This window comes from Manis javanica, chromosome 6, assembly GCF_040802235.1.
Source record: "Manis javanica isolate MJ-LG chromosome 6, MJ_LKY, whole genome shotgun sequence".
NCBI lineage: Eukaryota > Metazoa > Chordata > Mammalia > Pholidota > Manidae > Manis > Manis javanica.
The window spans coordinates 113504673-113521402 of NC_133161.1; the positions used below are offsets into that span (position 1 = coordinate 113504673).

Sequence of the window (16730 nt, forward strand, 5' to 3'; positions counted from 1 at the left end):
AGTGTTGTCCTCCTTGGATCCTTTCTATTGGGGGTTCTGTGTATTTCCGTGGTCTGTTTGATTATTTCCTCCCCCAGTTTGGGGAAGCTTTCAGTAATTATTTCTTCAAAGACACTTTCTATCCCTTTTCTTCTCTCTTCTTCTTCTGGTACCCCTATAATACAGATATTGTTCCTTTTGGATTGGTCACACAGTTCTCTTAGTATTGTTTCGTTCCTGGAGATCGGTTTATCTCTCTCTATGTCAGCTTCTATACGTTCCTGTTCTCTGGTTTCTATTCCTTCAATGGCCTCTTGCATCTTATCCATTCTGCTTATAAATCCTTCCAGAGTTTGTTTCACTTCTGTAATCTCCTTCCTGACATCTGTGATCTCCCTCCGGACTTCATCCCATTGCTCTTGCATTTTTCTCTGCATCTCCATCAGCATGTTCATGATATTTATTTAGATTCTTTTTCAGGAAGACTGGTTAGGTCTGTCTCCTTCTCAGGTGTTGACTCCGTGATGTTTGTCTGCCTGTAGTTTCGCCTTTTCATGGTGATAGAGATAGTTTCCAGAGCTGGTACGAGTGACGGTTGGAAGAGCTTTCCTTCTTGTTGGTTTGTGGCCTTCCTGTCCTGGGAGAACCACGACCTCTAGTGGCTTTTGCTGGGCTGCTGTGTGCAGACAGGTCTTCTGCTTCCTGCTGGCCTGCTATGGAGTTTATCTCCGCTGTTGCTGTGGGCGTGGCCTGGCTGGGGCTGCTCGTCCAAAACGGTGGAGCCCTGCTGGAGGCAGAGCTGCTGGGAGGCTATTTATCTGCGCAAGGGGCCTCCGTGCTCCCTGCTTCCCAGGGGGTTAGAGTGCCCAGAGATCCCCAGATTCCCTGCCTGTGGACTAAGTGTCCTGCCCTGCCCCTTTAAGACTTCCAAAAAGCACTTGCCAAACCAAAACAACAACAATAACAACAACAAAAATTTAAATAAATAATTTTTTTTTAAATGCACGATTTTCTTTGTCCTCAGGCACCGGTCTCAGGCACCCACTCACCGGTCTTTCTGCCCTGTTTCCCTAGTATTGGGGTCCCTGTCCCTTTAAGACTTCCTAAAAGCACTCGCCAAAAAAAAAAAAATGGCCGCTCCCATTTCTTTGTTCTCCAGCGTCGGCCTCAGGCACCCACTCACCGGTCCTGCTGCCCTGTTTCCCTAGTATCTAGGAGCCCATGCATGCACTGTGTCTACGCTCTGGTCTGGGTGGCTTGGGCTGGGTATTCAGCTGTCCTGGGTTCCCTCCCACTCCCTGCTTAGACTCCTCTCCTCCTGCCGGGAGCTGGGGGGAGGGGCGCTTGGGTCCTGCTGTGCGGGGGTTTGTATCTTACCTCCTTAGCAAGGCGCTGGGTTCTCACAGGTGTGGATGTGGTCTGGATGTTGTCCTGTATCCTCTGGTCTCTATTTTAGGAAGAGTTGTCTTTGTTATATTTTCATAGATATATGTGGTTTTGGGAGGAGATTTCTGCTGCTCTACTCATGCCGCCATTTTGGCTCTGCCCCTGGATGAATTCTTACTTGGTAGTTTTAAAGCACATTTTAAGAAATTTAACAGATGTAATTTTAAAAAATATAAACCAATTTTGTAGATTACAGTGGTCCTTTGAACTTTTCCATCTACAGGTGAGATTTCCACCTGAAATATACTATAAAATTTTCACTCACAGACATATTGAAGATCTGTGTGCTAACAGCCCTAGAAATTATATGAAACTTCCAGCAAAACATACATCTCATGTTAAAAGTGATAAGCTTCAGGAAGAAGATCATAGTGGCTGGTATCGTCGTATAGAGAACAATGGCTGGAGACCTGTTTCTGATAGAGTAAGAAAGAAGAAATATTAATAATTTTGAATTTCATATATTTATAAATTTGTCTTTTTGGAAATTAACTTATATATTATTTTTTAAAACAATACATCCGAGTAATTTAGCTAATATAAATTGCTTAAGTTAACTACTCTGGGATTACTACTAATAATTCAAGATATAACAATATTATTTTCTTACATTTATTTCTACTTTTAGTAATCAGCTCCAATTTGGCCGTCTTTAGATACTCACAGTATGCTATCCTTATAACAGCAAATTTGGTGATACTTTTGTGCTAGAGGTGGGAGTTCTTCAGAGTAATATGACATTTTCTCTTACAGAGCTTGTAACAAAAGTGGTAGGAAATCTTTTGGATTTTTGTGGTGTTTGGGAGTTTAACATGTATCATATTAATTGAATAGAATTATTTTAAATATACGTAGTTTCTAATGCATATATGTGATTCAGGGACTTTTCTATAGACACCCGTATTTCATCTCCCTTGTGTGGAGATAATTTTTACCTAAGGATATTTGTAAGCTTGCATTTTATAGGTTAACATGATCTGATTCTATAGCTCTGGATATGTTTATATGACTCAAAAACTGTCATTCAAATCTACAATCTCTAGTATATAAATTGTAGAATGTGGTGTATTAAATATACTAAGTATGAAAAGTAAAAATGATCAAGGTGTGAATTCATTCATTCATTCAGCAGACTTACTGCATACCAACCATGTGTCAGGCATTGTACTAGATGATAAGGATGCAATGGAAAATAAAGATTCCCTCCCCTCAAATAGTCAAGTAAACAGGATATTTCAGTATAGTGCAATAAATATGTGCTTTAATAGGGGCAAATACAGTATTGTGGGGGATAGAAAATTCTTCTTGCTATTTAATGTGTTTGTGATGGGGAGGGGGAATTAATTGGAATTAGAAAATAGGTACCCAGTTAGGATAAAATGTCATCTAGGGGAAAACACAAACCCCTGGGACATAAGACTTCTTGTCTTTTTGGAGGGTGCCTACACTCTAAGGATTAGAATCTTCAAACGTTAACAGCAGTAAGAGTAGGTAAGATCTGTTTTGTGAGAAACAAAACACTCTTAGAATATGTCTATTCACTTATTCATTCGACAAATATTACGGGCACTCAATATGCTATTTAGTCTTTCTGTGGCATGTGCTTCTGAAGGTTCAATGTGCTGTTTGCCCACCACTTAACTAGAAATATTTAAAAGGGTCTATCTGCTCCTTTATTTTTTTCTTGGTATATTCCTACTGAACACAGAGAAGTTCTTGTCTATAGTCAGATAACCTCACAATCAGTATTCCAACATTTGTATATTCATTTTCATTTCTCAATAGTTTTGGATGTCTACTGAAAATGTAGTGATGGGAGACCAAAAGGAAAGCAAATTCCATTTTTCTAAACTGAAAAGAAGGCAAGATATGGAAAAGAAGAGAAAAATTAGAAAAATAGAATGGATGAGGCAAATGTAAGTTGATGAAATACTTAGACTTACTAAACAAACCAAGTTGTGTGGTTTAAATATGCTTTTACTGAACACCAATTACACCTCAGGAAAGTTGCCAAAAAAATTTTTGACACACTTCACCCATTTCAACCCACCCCCAAGTCCCCACTAGCAGTCACCAGTATGCTCTCTGTATCTAGGAGCTTGCTTTTTTGTTATATTTCATTTTGTTTTATTTTTATATTCCACATACAAGTGGGATTATATAGTATTTTTCTTCCTCTGTCTGATTTATTTCACTTAGCATACTGCCCTGGGTGTATCCATGTTATCTCAAATAGCAAGATTTCATTCCTTTTTTTGGATTCCTGTGTGTGTGTGTACCACATTTTCTTTATACATTATCTATCATTTTTAAAAGAACATGTGCAATCACTAGATCTCCATGAAGCAGTCCATCTGCACTTGTGGATGTAGTCCAACATCTATGATTTGGGGGCAACCTAGGAACCAGTTGTAAAGATCACAGGGTTACAGTGCCTGCACTGTAACCAAATGCTTAACCTTGTCAAGACTTGTGCACTAAGGTAAGGGCCCTGGTGGGGAAGAATTTGGGGCAGACTTAGACAAGGCTGAGAACCGTGAACCTTCAAATGTCCCTGTTGGTGGAGAAAATGCTTCCCCCTTGTTTCGAGGAAGCTAGCCCTTCTCTGCATAAGCCTTTCAATGACTATACCTGGTATAGTTGCCTCACATGCTTATGCTAATTCTCCTTAGGATTCCCCCACAAACATTGCTCATTGCCTTCAACCACAGTGAGAGTTATATCTCTGAACAGCCCAGAGAAGTACAAGGTTTACTTATCATGTCCAGGAGGAGACAGTTTATAAATCAAAATACTTAAACAAGAACTTACCAATTTATATTGACAGGAGACTCAGAAGCATGTGTGAGATGGATTTTAAGGTTGTTATATCAAGAGTTGATTGGGTCAAATTAATTGATAATGGCCACACCCACCTGGGATTGTGTATTTAATGTGTTAGCTTGAGTACCCAGAAATGATTTGAATAATCCATCAGGTTAGATAATCTAAGCCTGACCTCAACCAAAGCTCTAGTTACAAAATGCCTGAATTTCTATGATATGATATAGAAAAAGGATTTCTAAAGGCTCAGGGGAATGCATATGTTTGTTCCTATTATGTGCAATCTACTCAGCCACCACTAGCTGTAACTCCAGGAGGCCCCAGAAGATAGACTTCTCATCAGGTTATTAAGAAATAATGGGAGACTCCACCCAAAGATAGGGGAGTGAGTAGGGTAGCAGAAATCTCCTCCCAAATCAATGTATATTTTGAAAATACAGCAAATACAACTATTCCTAAAAGAGCGACCAGAAGATACAGTACACCAGCCAGACTACATCTGCAAGAACCCAACATCTCACTGACATGGGTAAGATACAAAGCCGTGATGCAGTGGGACCCGAGCACTCCCTTCACCCCAGCTCACTGGCAGAAGGAAAAGAATGAGAGTGGGGAGGGAGTGGAAGCACAGGACAGCTAAATAACCAGCCCTAGTAATCTGTCCCAGGAGCACAGACACACACTGCATAGTGTTCTGGATATTAGAGGAGTAGAAAAGCAAAATCCAAACTAAGACTGCAACCAGGTTCCCACAGCCGGCTGCCCTGAGACAAAAGAAAAGTAGGCGCTTTAAAAGTCTTAAAGGGACAAGGGTTTAACAGGTGGACAAAATCATCCTGGCACACTCAGCCCAGAAGCCTGGGAACTTTAAGGAACTTCAGGTGCCTGTCCCCATAGGTGGTAATGCAGCTCCAAGGTCCCTCACAGAAATAGGCAGCCTGCTGTTTCTTTTTCCCTGCCAGTACCTGTGAGCAAGCTGGCTGTCCCTGCCATTGCTGTGGACCAGCCAGAGAGCAGCCCTGCCTATAACATCTACACAGCTTAACACAGAAGCTTTTCCCTGCACACAGCTTACCTGTCCAGACCTAGAGGCTGCTCCCTCCATGCAATTAACCAGCATAGAAGTGGACATGGGCGCAGAATCCAGGAGGCACAAAGGGGATTTGTTATCATGGCAGAACACATGCTGCTTGGCTGCAACCCCCCCAATGCCCTAGGCCATCCCAAGGGCCACCCCGCCCACGGCAGCTCAGGGGATTAAGACAGGTTGCTACCTGTGCACAGTTGACTGGCACAGACAGAGGAGATGGGTTCAGAGACAGGGAGACATGAAGAGGCCGTGTCCTTGTGGCAGACATGTGCTGCTGGCCTGTGACCCCCACAAGTTCCCTAGACATCCCAAGGGCCACCCCCACCATGGCAGCCTAGGGGATTAACCCATAGGCTGCTCCCTGTGCATGGTTAACTGGCACAAAGAGCAGAGACAGGCAAGAAGACCAGCAAGCAGGAAGGGATTTTGTTCTTCCAGGTGACACATGCGCCACTTGCTGGCAACCACTTCCGTTGCCCCAGGGCTATGAAAAGTCAGAAGAACCTTGTTCAATCCAAAATCCCTCAAACACCAGAAAGATGGCTTAGTGAGACTGAAATAACCACCAATCTGCCTGAAAAAGAATTCAAAATAAAAGTCATAAGCATGCTGACAGAGCTACAGAGAAATATTCAAGAGCTAAGGGATGAATTCAAGAGGAAGATAACAAAAATGAAACAATCAATGGAAAGACTTAAGAGCAGACTGGATGAGGTGGAAGAGACTGTTAATAGAATAGAATTAGAGAACAGGAATACAGTGAGGCAGAGAGAGAAAAAAGTATCTCTAGGAATGAAAGAACATTAAGAGAACTGTGTGACCAATACAAATGGAACAACACTTGCATTATAGGGGTACCAGAATAAGAAGAGAGAGAAAAAGGGATAGAAAGTGTCTCTGAAGAAATAATTGCTGAAAACTTCCCCAATTTGGGGAAGAAATAGTCTCTCAGGCCATGGAAGTACACAGATATCTGAACATAAGGGATCCAAAGAGGACAACACCAAGACATATAATAATTAAAATGGCAAAGATCAAAGACAAGGAAAAAGTATTAAAAGGAGTCAGAGAGAGAAAACATATTACCTACAAAGGAAAACCCATCAGGCTACCAGACTTTTCAGCAGAAACCTTACAGGCCAGAAGGTAATGGCATGATACACTCAATGCAATGAAACAGAAGGGCCTTGAACCAAGAAAACTCTATCCAGCAGGACCATCATTTAAATTTGAAGGAGGTTAAACAAATTCCACATAAGCAAAAGTTGAGGGAATTTACCTCCCACAAACCATCTCTCCACTGCATTTTAGAGGTACTGCTCTAGATGGAAGTATGCCTTAGGCTAAATAGCCGTCACAGAGAAAATAAAACAACTGCAAAGGAAGTAGACCAACTAAATACTAACTAATTGCAAAATAAAATCAGCTATCCACAAAGTCAAGTGAAACACAAAGAGCACCAGAGAACAGAGAGAAATAAAGAATCATCAGACTGTGTTTTTAATAGTGGAATAAGTGAGTTAAGTTGGATGGTTAGATAGTAAAAAAGCTTCCCTTGAACCTTTGGTAACCATGAATCCAAAGCCTGTGATGGTAATAAGTACATATCTATTGACAATCACCCTAAATGTAAATGGACTGAGTGCACAAATCAAAAGACACAGAGTTACAGAATGGATAAAAAAGCAAGACCCATCTATATGCTGCCTACAAGAGACTCACTTCAAACCCAAAGACATACACAGACTGAAAGTAAAGGGATGGAAAAGGAAATTTCATGCAACTAATAGGGAGAAAAAAGCAGGTGTTGCAATACTTGTATCATACAAAATAGACTTCAAAACAAATAAAATAACAACAGACAAGGAAGCACATTACATAATGATAAAGGGTCAGTCCAACAAGAGGATATAACCATTATAAATATATATGCACCCAAAACAGGAGCAAAGACATATGTGAATCAAATACTAACAGAATTAAAGGAGGAAATAGAATGTAATGCATTCATTTTAGGAGACTTCAACACACCACTCACTCCAAAGGACAGATCAACCAGACAGAAAATAAGTAAGGACACAAAGGCACTGAACAACACACTAGAACAGATGGACCTAACAGAAATCTATAGCACATTCCATCCAAAAGCAGCATGATACACATTCTTCTCAAGTGCACATGGAACATAGACCATAGACTAGGCCACAAAAGAGCCTCAGTAACTTAAAAAAGATTGAAATTGTACCAACCAAGGTATAAAACTAGAAATAAACTGTACAAAGGTAACAAAAAGGCCCACAAACACATGGAGGCTTAACAACATGCTCTTAAATAACCAATGGATCAATGACCAAATTAAAACAGAGATCAAGTAATATATGGAGAAAAAATTAAAACAACAGCACAAAACCCCAACTTCTGTGGGATGCAGCAAAGCAAGTTCAAAAGAAAAGTATATGGCAATCCAGGCCTATTTAAAGAAGGAAGAACAATCCTAAATGAATAGTCTAAATTCACAATTATTAGAACTGGAAGAAGAAGAACAAACGAGGCCCAATGTCAGTAGAAGGAGAGATATAATAAAGACCAGAGAAGAAATAAATAAAACTGAGAAGAAAAAAACAATAGAAAAAAGTACTGAAACCAACAGCTGGTTCTTTGAGAAAATAAATAAAACAGATAAATCCTTAGCCAGACTTACTAAGAAAAAAAGAGAATCTACACACATAAACAGAATCAGATATGAGAAAGGAAAAATCACTACAGACACCACAGAAATACAAATAATTATTAGAGAATACTGTGAAAAATTATATGGTAACAAACTGGATAACCTAGAAGAAATGGACAACTTTCTAGAAAAATACAACCTTCCAAGACTGACCCAGGAAGAAACAGAAAATCTAAACAGACCAATTACAAGCAATGAAATTGAAATGTTATTCAAAAAACTACCCCAAAACAAAACCCCTGGAACAGATGGATAGACTGCGGAATTTTATCAGACATTTAGAGAAGACATAATGCCCATTCTCCTTAAAGTTTTCCAAAAAATAGAATAGGAGAGAATACTTACAAACTCATTCTATGAAGCCAGCATCACTCTAATACCAAAACCAGGCAAAGACATCACAAAACAAGAAAACTACACACCAGTATTCCTGATGAACAGAGATGCAAAAATACTCAACAAATTATTAGCAAACCAGATTCAAAATACATCAAGAGGATCATGCATATTGATCAAGTGGCATTCATCTCAGGGATGCAAGGATGGTACAACAGTAAAAAAATCCATCAACATCATCCACAACATCAACAAAAAGAAGGACAAAGACCACATGATCATCTCAATAGATGCTGAAAAAGCATTCCACAAAATTCAATATCCATCCATGATGAAAACTCTCAACAAAATGTGTATAGAAGGCAAGTACCTCAATGTAATAAAGACCATATATGACAATACCACATACCACAGCCAATATCATACTTAACAGCAAGAAGCTGAAAGCTTCTCTAAGATCAAGAACAAAACAAGGATGCCCAGTCTTCCCACTTTTATTCAACACAGTACTGGAGGTCCTAGCCATGGCAATCAGACAACACAAAGAAATAAAAGGCATCCAGATTCATAAGGAAGAAGCCAAATTGTCACTATTTGCAGATGATATGATATTGTACATAAAAAACCCTCAAGAATCCACTGCAAAGCTACTAGAACTAATATCTGAATTCAGCAAAGTTGCACAATACAAAATTAATACACAGAAATCTGTTGTAATCCTATATACTAACAATGAACTACCAGCAAGAGACACTAATAAATGGAAATTCATCCCATGCTCTTGGGTAGGAAGAATTAATTTTGTGAAAATGGCCATCCTGCCTAAAGCAATCTATAGATTCAATGCAATCCCTACCAAAATACTGACAGCATTCTTCAATGAATTGGAACAAATAGTTTTATAATTCATATAGAAACACAAAAGACCCTGAATTGTCAAAGCCATCCTGAGATGGAATAATAAAGCAGGAGAGATCTCACTTCCCAAATTCAAGCTCTACTACAAAGCCACAGTAATCAAGACAATTTGGTACTGGCACAAGAATAGACCCATAGACCAGTGGAATAGAATAGAAAGTCTAGATATTAACCCAATCATATATGGTCAATTAATATACAATAAAGTAGCCATGGATATACAATGGGAAAATGACAGCCTCTTCAACAGCTGGTGTTGGCAAAACTGGACAGCTACATGTAAGAGAATGAAACTGGATTACTGTCTAACTCCATACACAAAAATTAAGTGGAAATGGATCAAAGACCTGAATGTAAGTCAGGAAACCATAAAACTCTTAGAAGAAAACATAGGCAAAACTCTCTTGAACATAAACATGAGCAACTTCTTCATGAACATATCTCCCTGGGCAAGGGAAACAAAAGCAAAGATGAACAAGTGGGACTATATCAAACTAAAAAGTTTCTGTACAGCAAAGGACACCATCAGTAGAACAAAAAAGGGTCCTACAGTATGAGAGAATATATTCATAAATGACATATCCGATAAGGGGTTAACATCTAAAATATATAAAGAACTCACATGCCTCTACACCCAAAAAGCAAGTAAACCAATTAAAAAATGGGAAGAGGATCTGAACAGACAATTCTCCAAAGAATAAAGTCAGATTGAAAACAGGCACATGAAGAGATACTCCACATTGCTAATTATCAGGGAAATGCAAATTAAAACCACAATGAGATATCACCTCATACCAGTTAGGATGGCCAACATCGAAAAGACTAGGAACAACAAATGCCGTAGAGGATGCAAAGAAAGGGGAACCCTCCTGCACTGCTGGTGGGAATGTAAATTAGTTCAACCATTGTGGAAAGCAATATGGAGGTTACTCAAAAAACTAAGAATATAAATACTGTTTGACTCAAGAATCCCACTCCTTTGAATTTACCCAAAGAATGCAAGTTCTCAGATTCAAAAAGACATATGAAATCAAACTAAGTGTCCATCAGTAGATGAATGGATAAAGATTTGGTACATATACACAATGGAATACTATACAACCATAAGAAGAAAACAAATCCTACCATTTGCAACAACATGGATGGAGCTAGCGGGTATTATGCTCAATGAAATAAGCCAGACAGAGAAAGACAAGTCCAGAATGATTTCACTCATCTGTGGGGTATAAGAACAATACAAAAACTGAAGGAACAAAACAGCAGCAGACAGACTCACAGAACCGAAGAATGGACTAACAGTTACCAAAGGGAAAGGGACTGCGCAGGGTTGGTGGGGAAGAGAGGAAGAAGGGGAATAAGGGGCATTATGATCAGCACACATAATGTAGGGGGGCCACGGGGAATGCAGTATAGCATATAGAAGACAAGTCATGACTCTATAGCATCTTACTATGCTGATGAACAGTGACTATAATGGTGTATGTGGTGGGGACTTGATAATGGGTGGAATCTAGTAACCACAGTGTTGCTCATGTAATTCTATGCTAACGATGCCAAAATAAATAAATAAATAAGGGGAGCAGCAGCGTTCTTAGTGAACTCTGTGTTGGCTGTCCTTTATAGACCAGGGATAACAGTGAAGAAAACTGCTGTTATTGGTTCTTTTAGTTCACTTGGAATAATGAACTTTGAAGTGGTAGAGATCAGGTGGTGACACAAATCGCATCTAAGCTTCCAGATATGATTTCTTTAATGCAGTACATCAGCACAGCCCTTGGTGTCTGGTATGCTATTGGCCTGACAAATGTATTATTTCCTTGCCAATCAGTACACACAAAGACGCAGTTTGCATTTACATGGAAAGAACAGAGTGTATCTTTGTATCTTACTCACATTTGGGCATGCTACTTCAACCAGGCCCCAGTAGGACATGGTTGCAGGCCCACAGTGTGGTCAATTGGGCTTTATGGCCCATCAGGCCCAACAGTATTAGAAATATCTAGCAGACAGTGAAATACTGTATGGAGTCCTAATAGGATCCCAGTGCAGACCTGTAGGGTTTAGGAGTAAGGTAATGCCCTCTTCTGCCAACAACTATTGTCCATTTGAAACCTTGGTCTGGGCCTGCTCCTGGCCCTGGTAGAGCCTGGGTGCTTGGCAATATGATTCCAGGTGCTATGTGAGTATAGACTGACCTGGGTTTTATCCAACTGAACCATAAAACTGAAAGTATACAGCAACATTTCAGTATAAAATAGATGTGGCATATATGAGAATGGGTCTGAAGAGGTCCAGAGGCCCAGGCTCAGACTCCTTCAACACCTACTTAATGCCATGCTGGCTCCACTTCACCTCCATGCCTTTGGCTTCACAGGGGATCCCCTGTGACAAGAATATATAGGGTCTAATTCACCATGGATTATCTGCACAGGATGCAGGCAACATTCAAAAATAGACTAGATTACAGTCCTTCAATTGGTCTGGAAATTGGTCAAAGGATATCCTCCCAGTCAGTACAACTGGAGGTGGTACATCTGGTTTTCCACTTCATGTAGAAGGAGAAATAGATAAGGCAGGGATATTATTGGCCATGGGCAACAGTTAATAGTTTCTCAGCTGATCAGGGACTTGGAAGGAATTAAATTGGAAAACTGGTGATTAGGTCTGGGTAGAGGTGTACTCAGAATGCTCTCAGTTATCGGGTGGACAAGATGATCCATCCCATGGATGTCAGCTTTTCTCCCTGGCCACCTCAGAGGTTCCTCAATGGAGCCATGGGCAAAGCAGGTATGGTTACAGGGATGAAGGCTGCTTGTAGACACACAAACATGGTCTTTCCCTCACCAAGCCTGTTCTGGCTCTACAGTCACAGCTGATTGTAAAGCAAAGACATTTGCTTTGGTCCCAGTAATGGGATGTCCTGGCTGTCTGGTGGGAAGCTGACTATACTGGACTCTTATAATAGAGGCATCCTCCCCTTGTCTTCATAGTGACAGACAAATATCTGGATGTGCATTTTATTTCTGTTTGCATTACTTTTGCCAGCAATACCATTCAATACAGAATACCTTATCCACCATAATTTTATTCCATGCAACATTGCCTCTAATCAGAGGACCATTTACAGCAAAGTAAGTGTGGTAATGAACAACAAAACATACTCACCATATGTGCCATCACCTCTAAACAGCTGGCTTTGACAAAATTGTGGAATGGCTTTCCTAAGCTTAGGCACAACCCCAGCTGGGAGGTAACCAGTGATAAGCCAAAGCACATGAATAGTAACCTATTTTATGTCTTTCTTTCCTAGTCTTTTCTCACTCTCAAAACATTCTTCTTCCATAGCCAAGCTCTATATTTCTAATTATATGGACATTTTCATCTCAAACTTAACAGGTCCAAAACTGAATTTCTTATCTTCCCCATCATAAAAGTTGTTTCTTTTCAGTATTCCTCAGTTTATGACACCATCATTTACCCAGAAATCCAAGCCAGAAATGTAGGGATTATCCTACACCGCTTACCTTTAATAAACTTCCATGTGTGATCTGTTATCAGGTCCTATTAATTCTGCTTCCAAAGTACCTCCCAAATCTGACATTTCCCTCATTACTCACTGCAGCCTCTCATTCTCATCTCCCCTTTATCCACTGAGTCCTTCTAATTGGTCTCTTTGTCTCTAATCTCTTCCCCATCTCTGTATAAACACTGAAGTGATGTTTCTAAAACAAATTATGTCCCTTCCTTACCTGAAATATGTTAGGGGCTTCCTGTTACCTACATTCCACATGAAATTCTCTCTCCCTAGGTTGCTCTTTTCTGGCTCAGTTACATGGCAACAAGATGAAGATCTTTTTGATACTTGGTTTGAGAATCTCCTTCTGAAGCCTTCCCTGACTTACCTAGACAGACTTAGGCACTTCCTTTTGATGTACTACCATAGATTTTTTTATATATTCAGTTGTCACATTTTTGCAATTATCTGTATATTTGTCCACCACATCCACTAGACTTTTGAGACCCTAAAGCACAGGGACTCTGTTTTATTTTTTAGCATAGGGCTTCAGACATAGTAGGTATTTAATGAGTATGTGTTGTTTGTTGAATGAATGAATGAATGAATGTATGGAATCTTATGACTAAGTATGGTACTATTTCTTTTTTGTATGGTTGCAGGGGATGAAAAGAGAAATTACACTTTGTGTGCTTTATTCATTGTTGGCATTTAAACACTTCCATATGACTGTTGCTGAGAATCAACAGTTAACAAAATCAACAAAATCTTGGGGTTTTTTAAACCTCTGTTTCACTGAAAGAATTCTGATTTTTACATTCCTTTCTTTTCTGTGTCTTACTCTCTGTGTTAGCTCTCTGTGAACTCCTTTCCAATGTTAACTTTGATTCTTACTAGGTATTTGCATTTTAACTTCTCACCCTATTGTGACATTAAGAAAACTATTTCTCTAATGTTCTAAGTTTTCTAGCTTAGAAAGAATATGAGATCACTTTAAAGTAAATATATTACAACATAACTATAAAGCCAAATTTTATATATTTGTTTTCTTTTTAAAACACCATTTACTTATAAAATAAGTTATGATCACTGGACAGTGATCTTTATTTCTGATCACTATCGTATTTGAAGTTCTGTTCCTATTTGCTAACTGTTAGGGTCTAGGACTCCGGGGTTTCCCAGAGAACAAGACACACGGACACGGAGATGAAAATCCAAGCAAAGTCTTTATTCAGCCAGCAAGCTGGGGTCGACAGCACCTTCCCTGACACGCAGGCCGAGTCCAAGCTGCCGACCCCGAAGCAACTTTGGGTTTTGATTATATAGGATCTTCACAGCAGTTACATCAAAGCCCGCGCAGTTCTACAACTAATAGGTTTAAAACACACTCTATATTGTAACCAATGGGAAACATTGTAACTTTTTTAGGGAACGCGCCAGTTGCCTGCCCGCTTCAATTGTTATCTCTTGCTTACCCAAGCATGTCTATGTGACTTATCACGGGTTACATGCCCAGGCGTTCCCTGGCTGTTGCCCACTTCTAGTTATATAACTTAGGGTAGGCGCATTTCTCAGAAGCCTCGGGTAATTTACACAAGAAAAGACTGGGTGGCTCTCGCTCTAGGCAGTCAGGTTAAGTGTCATTAGTTCTTTTTCCTGACTTGATGCTCTTTGCTCTCCGTTACACTAACCTGTTATTGTTTAGTCACTATTATAGTCCACTTAACTATAAATAGTGACTGATTTTTAAAGAGTTCAAAAAAATTATTGGAATAAGTCTTATAACTCTCTTTAAAACAAAGTGTCTTTCTCTGTGTCCTTGATGACAGCAAAAATAGGTATCTGAATTGTTGTATATTACTGTTGTAAAAGGAATAAGGAATACCATCCAAGTTTCAAAATCTATTCTTAAGTGTTTGTATATTTGGGATGGCAAAACATGGAGGAATTCATAAAATACGTGGTCATCCCCAGCATTCCAGAAGTTTCTCATTTCTAAATGCATTTTTGTGGTGGCATGAGCATTAGCTAATAAATCTGAGCCAGTGGGTACCATCATTCATTTAATACATGGTTACTGAGCTGCCTATTATGGTCAGAGAATATAGAGTGGAAGATTGCAGGCTCCATGAAGTAATTTCATCTGGTGGACACTCAATAAGTATTAAATGAAAGTAAGTGAATGAAGAGCTACAGAAATACTGTGAGATCATCCTTTCTTTACAATGTGTGCTCTTACTAACCAATCTAATTCAAGGGTCATGCTCCTGCTTCTATAAAAGCATTAGTTCTCTTGGATCACTGTTCATTTACAGTTTGACACAGGAAAAACTTCTGGAGGGCAGGGCCACATGCTATCACTGTCAGAGCTATGCCACCCAAGATTATGAAAGCCTTTTTTTAAATTGAATGCTTATTATGTACCAGTCATTGTTCTAAATGCTTTAAAGGGATTTAAATTTCTAAAGAGTACTAGGAGTGGTAGGAGAAGGTAGTATTATGATTACCATTTTAAGGAAGAGGACACTAAGGCCCAGAAAGGCTAGGTTATCTGGCAAAGGTTATACTAGTAAATCACAGAAGCAAGATTCAAAGCCAGGCAGTTTGATACCAGAGTCCTAGCTCTACCCCACCACTGTGCCACTCCTATTAAGTGTCAAATTAATAAATGGATGCAATGTCAGAATAGTTTAGCCTTTACAATGGAACACCGATATAGATCTTAAAATGAAAAACAAACAAAAAATGCTATATTCTAATATTCTTGGTAAAGACTACTAACTTCTCTCTACTCATTCATCTCATGTTTTGGTGGGTGCATTGATTTGTATGCTCAGACTAATATAAGACAAAACGATGCTACTGAAGCAGTCTGGACTTGGAGTTAGATTTGAATACTGGCCCTGATATGTATTTACTACATACATGATCTTGAATGATTTACCTTCTCTAAGTCTCAATTTCCTTATCTACAAAATGGGAATAAATATAGCTGTCATAAATGGCTGTGCCTTTTTAAAGAGAATTAAAGATAATGTATGAAAAGTACCTGACACAGAAAAAATGTATCTCTCTCCCCTTTACCACTTCCTCTCTCCTCCCCTCTTCCCATCTGCCCTTAGCCATGTGACTTATTAGAAATTGCTCAACTCTTCCAGGATTTATTTCCTCACCTACAAAATGGGTATACTAGTTATCTGGTTTCACAGATACTTTGCCTCTGTCATTCTGAGTCAGTAATATGATAACTGAGTTTTTCTTTGTACCTATAAACAGTGCAACTTAGTGAGAGGTGATTTTAAGAGGAGGCTTCTCTGTTAGTGTGATTGATTAAGTTGCTTTGCTTTTTTCAGAAGATCCTAACACACAGAACTTGGTTTAGATGTTAAATAGGATGAAAACCTGTTTTAATATGTAAATAGTTTCACAGCACGAATATATGGTAACTGCATCTACTAGTAACCCCTTATTTCAGATTTATGTTTTCCTTCCTTTCCTCTATTTAGGTACCGTATGGGAGAGCTGAAGGCTAAAGCAACAAATCGTGAAACTCTATGTTTAATTCACACAGCAACGAAAGGGCTAATACAAGCTATTGAAGATGGTGGAATAGATTCTGTGATGGAATGGGAAGTGGATGAAGTGCTGAACTGGACAAATACACTGAACTTTGATGAGTAATTTCATGTTGCTATTCTGGGGGAGCAGAGTAGTCATCATATGCTTTTCTTTTTAATATTTCCCATTCCCTTGTTGAACCACAAATATAATCTTAAAAAAAACAATTATTTATCATTTGTCTAGAAAGTAAAGTGAGGGGGAAAGACTTAAATAGTATGATCTATAAGTAGAAAAAGAAAATTAGACTTCAGTGTTCTTTAGTCTCAGACTTT

The 16730-nt window shown here is 39.2% G+C and overlaps 1 protein-coding gene across 1 annotated transcript in view; it reads left to right on the forward strand.

The window, feature by feature from the left end:
• The window catches only part of C6H11orf65 (chromosome 6 C11orf65 homolog), a 122207-nt gene that overhangs the window by 73569 nt on the left and 31908 nt on the right, over positions 1-16730 (forward strand). The window contains exons 6-8 of the mRNA XM_073240011.1: positions 1649-1849; positions 3211-3341; positions 16344-16514. Coding sequence (XP_073096112.1) covers positions 1649-1849; positions 3211-3341; positions 16344-16514 — 503 coding nt within the window. The remainder of the gene's footprint in view (positions 1-1648; positions 1850-3210; positions 3342-16343; positions 16515-16730) is intronic.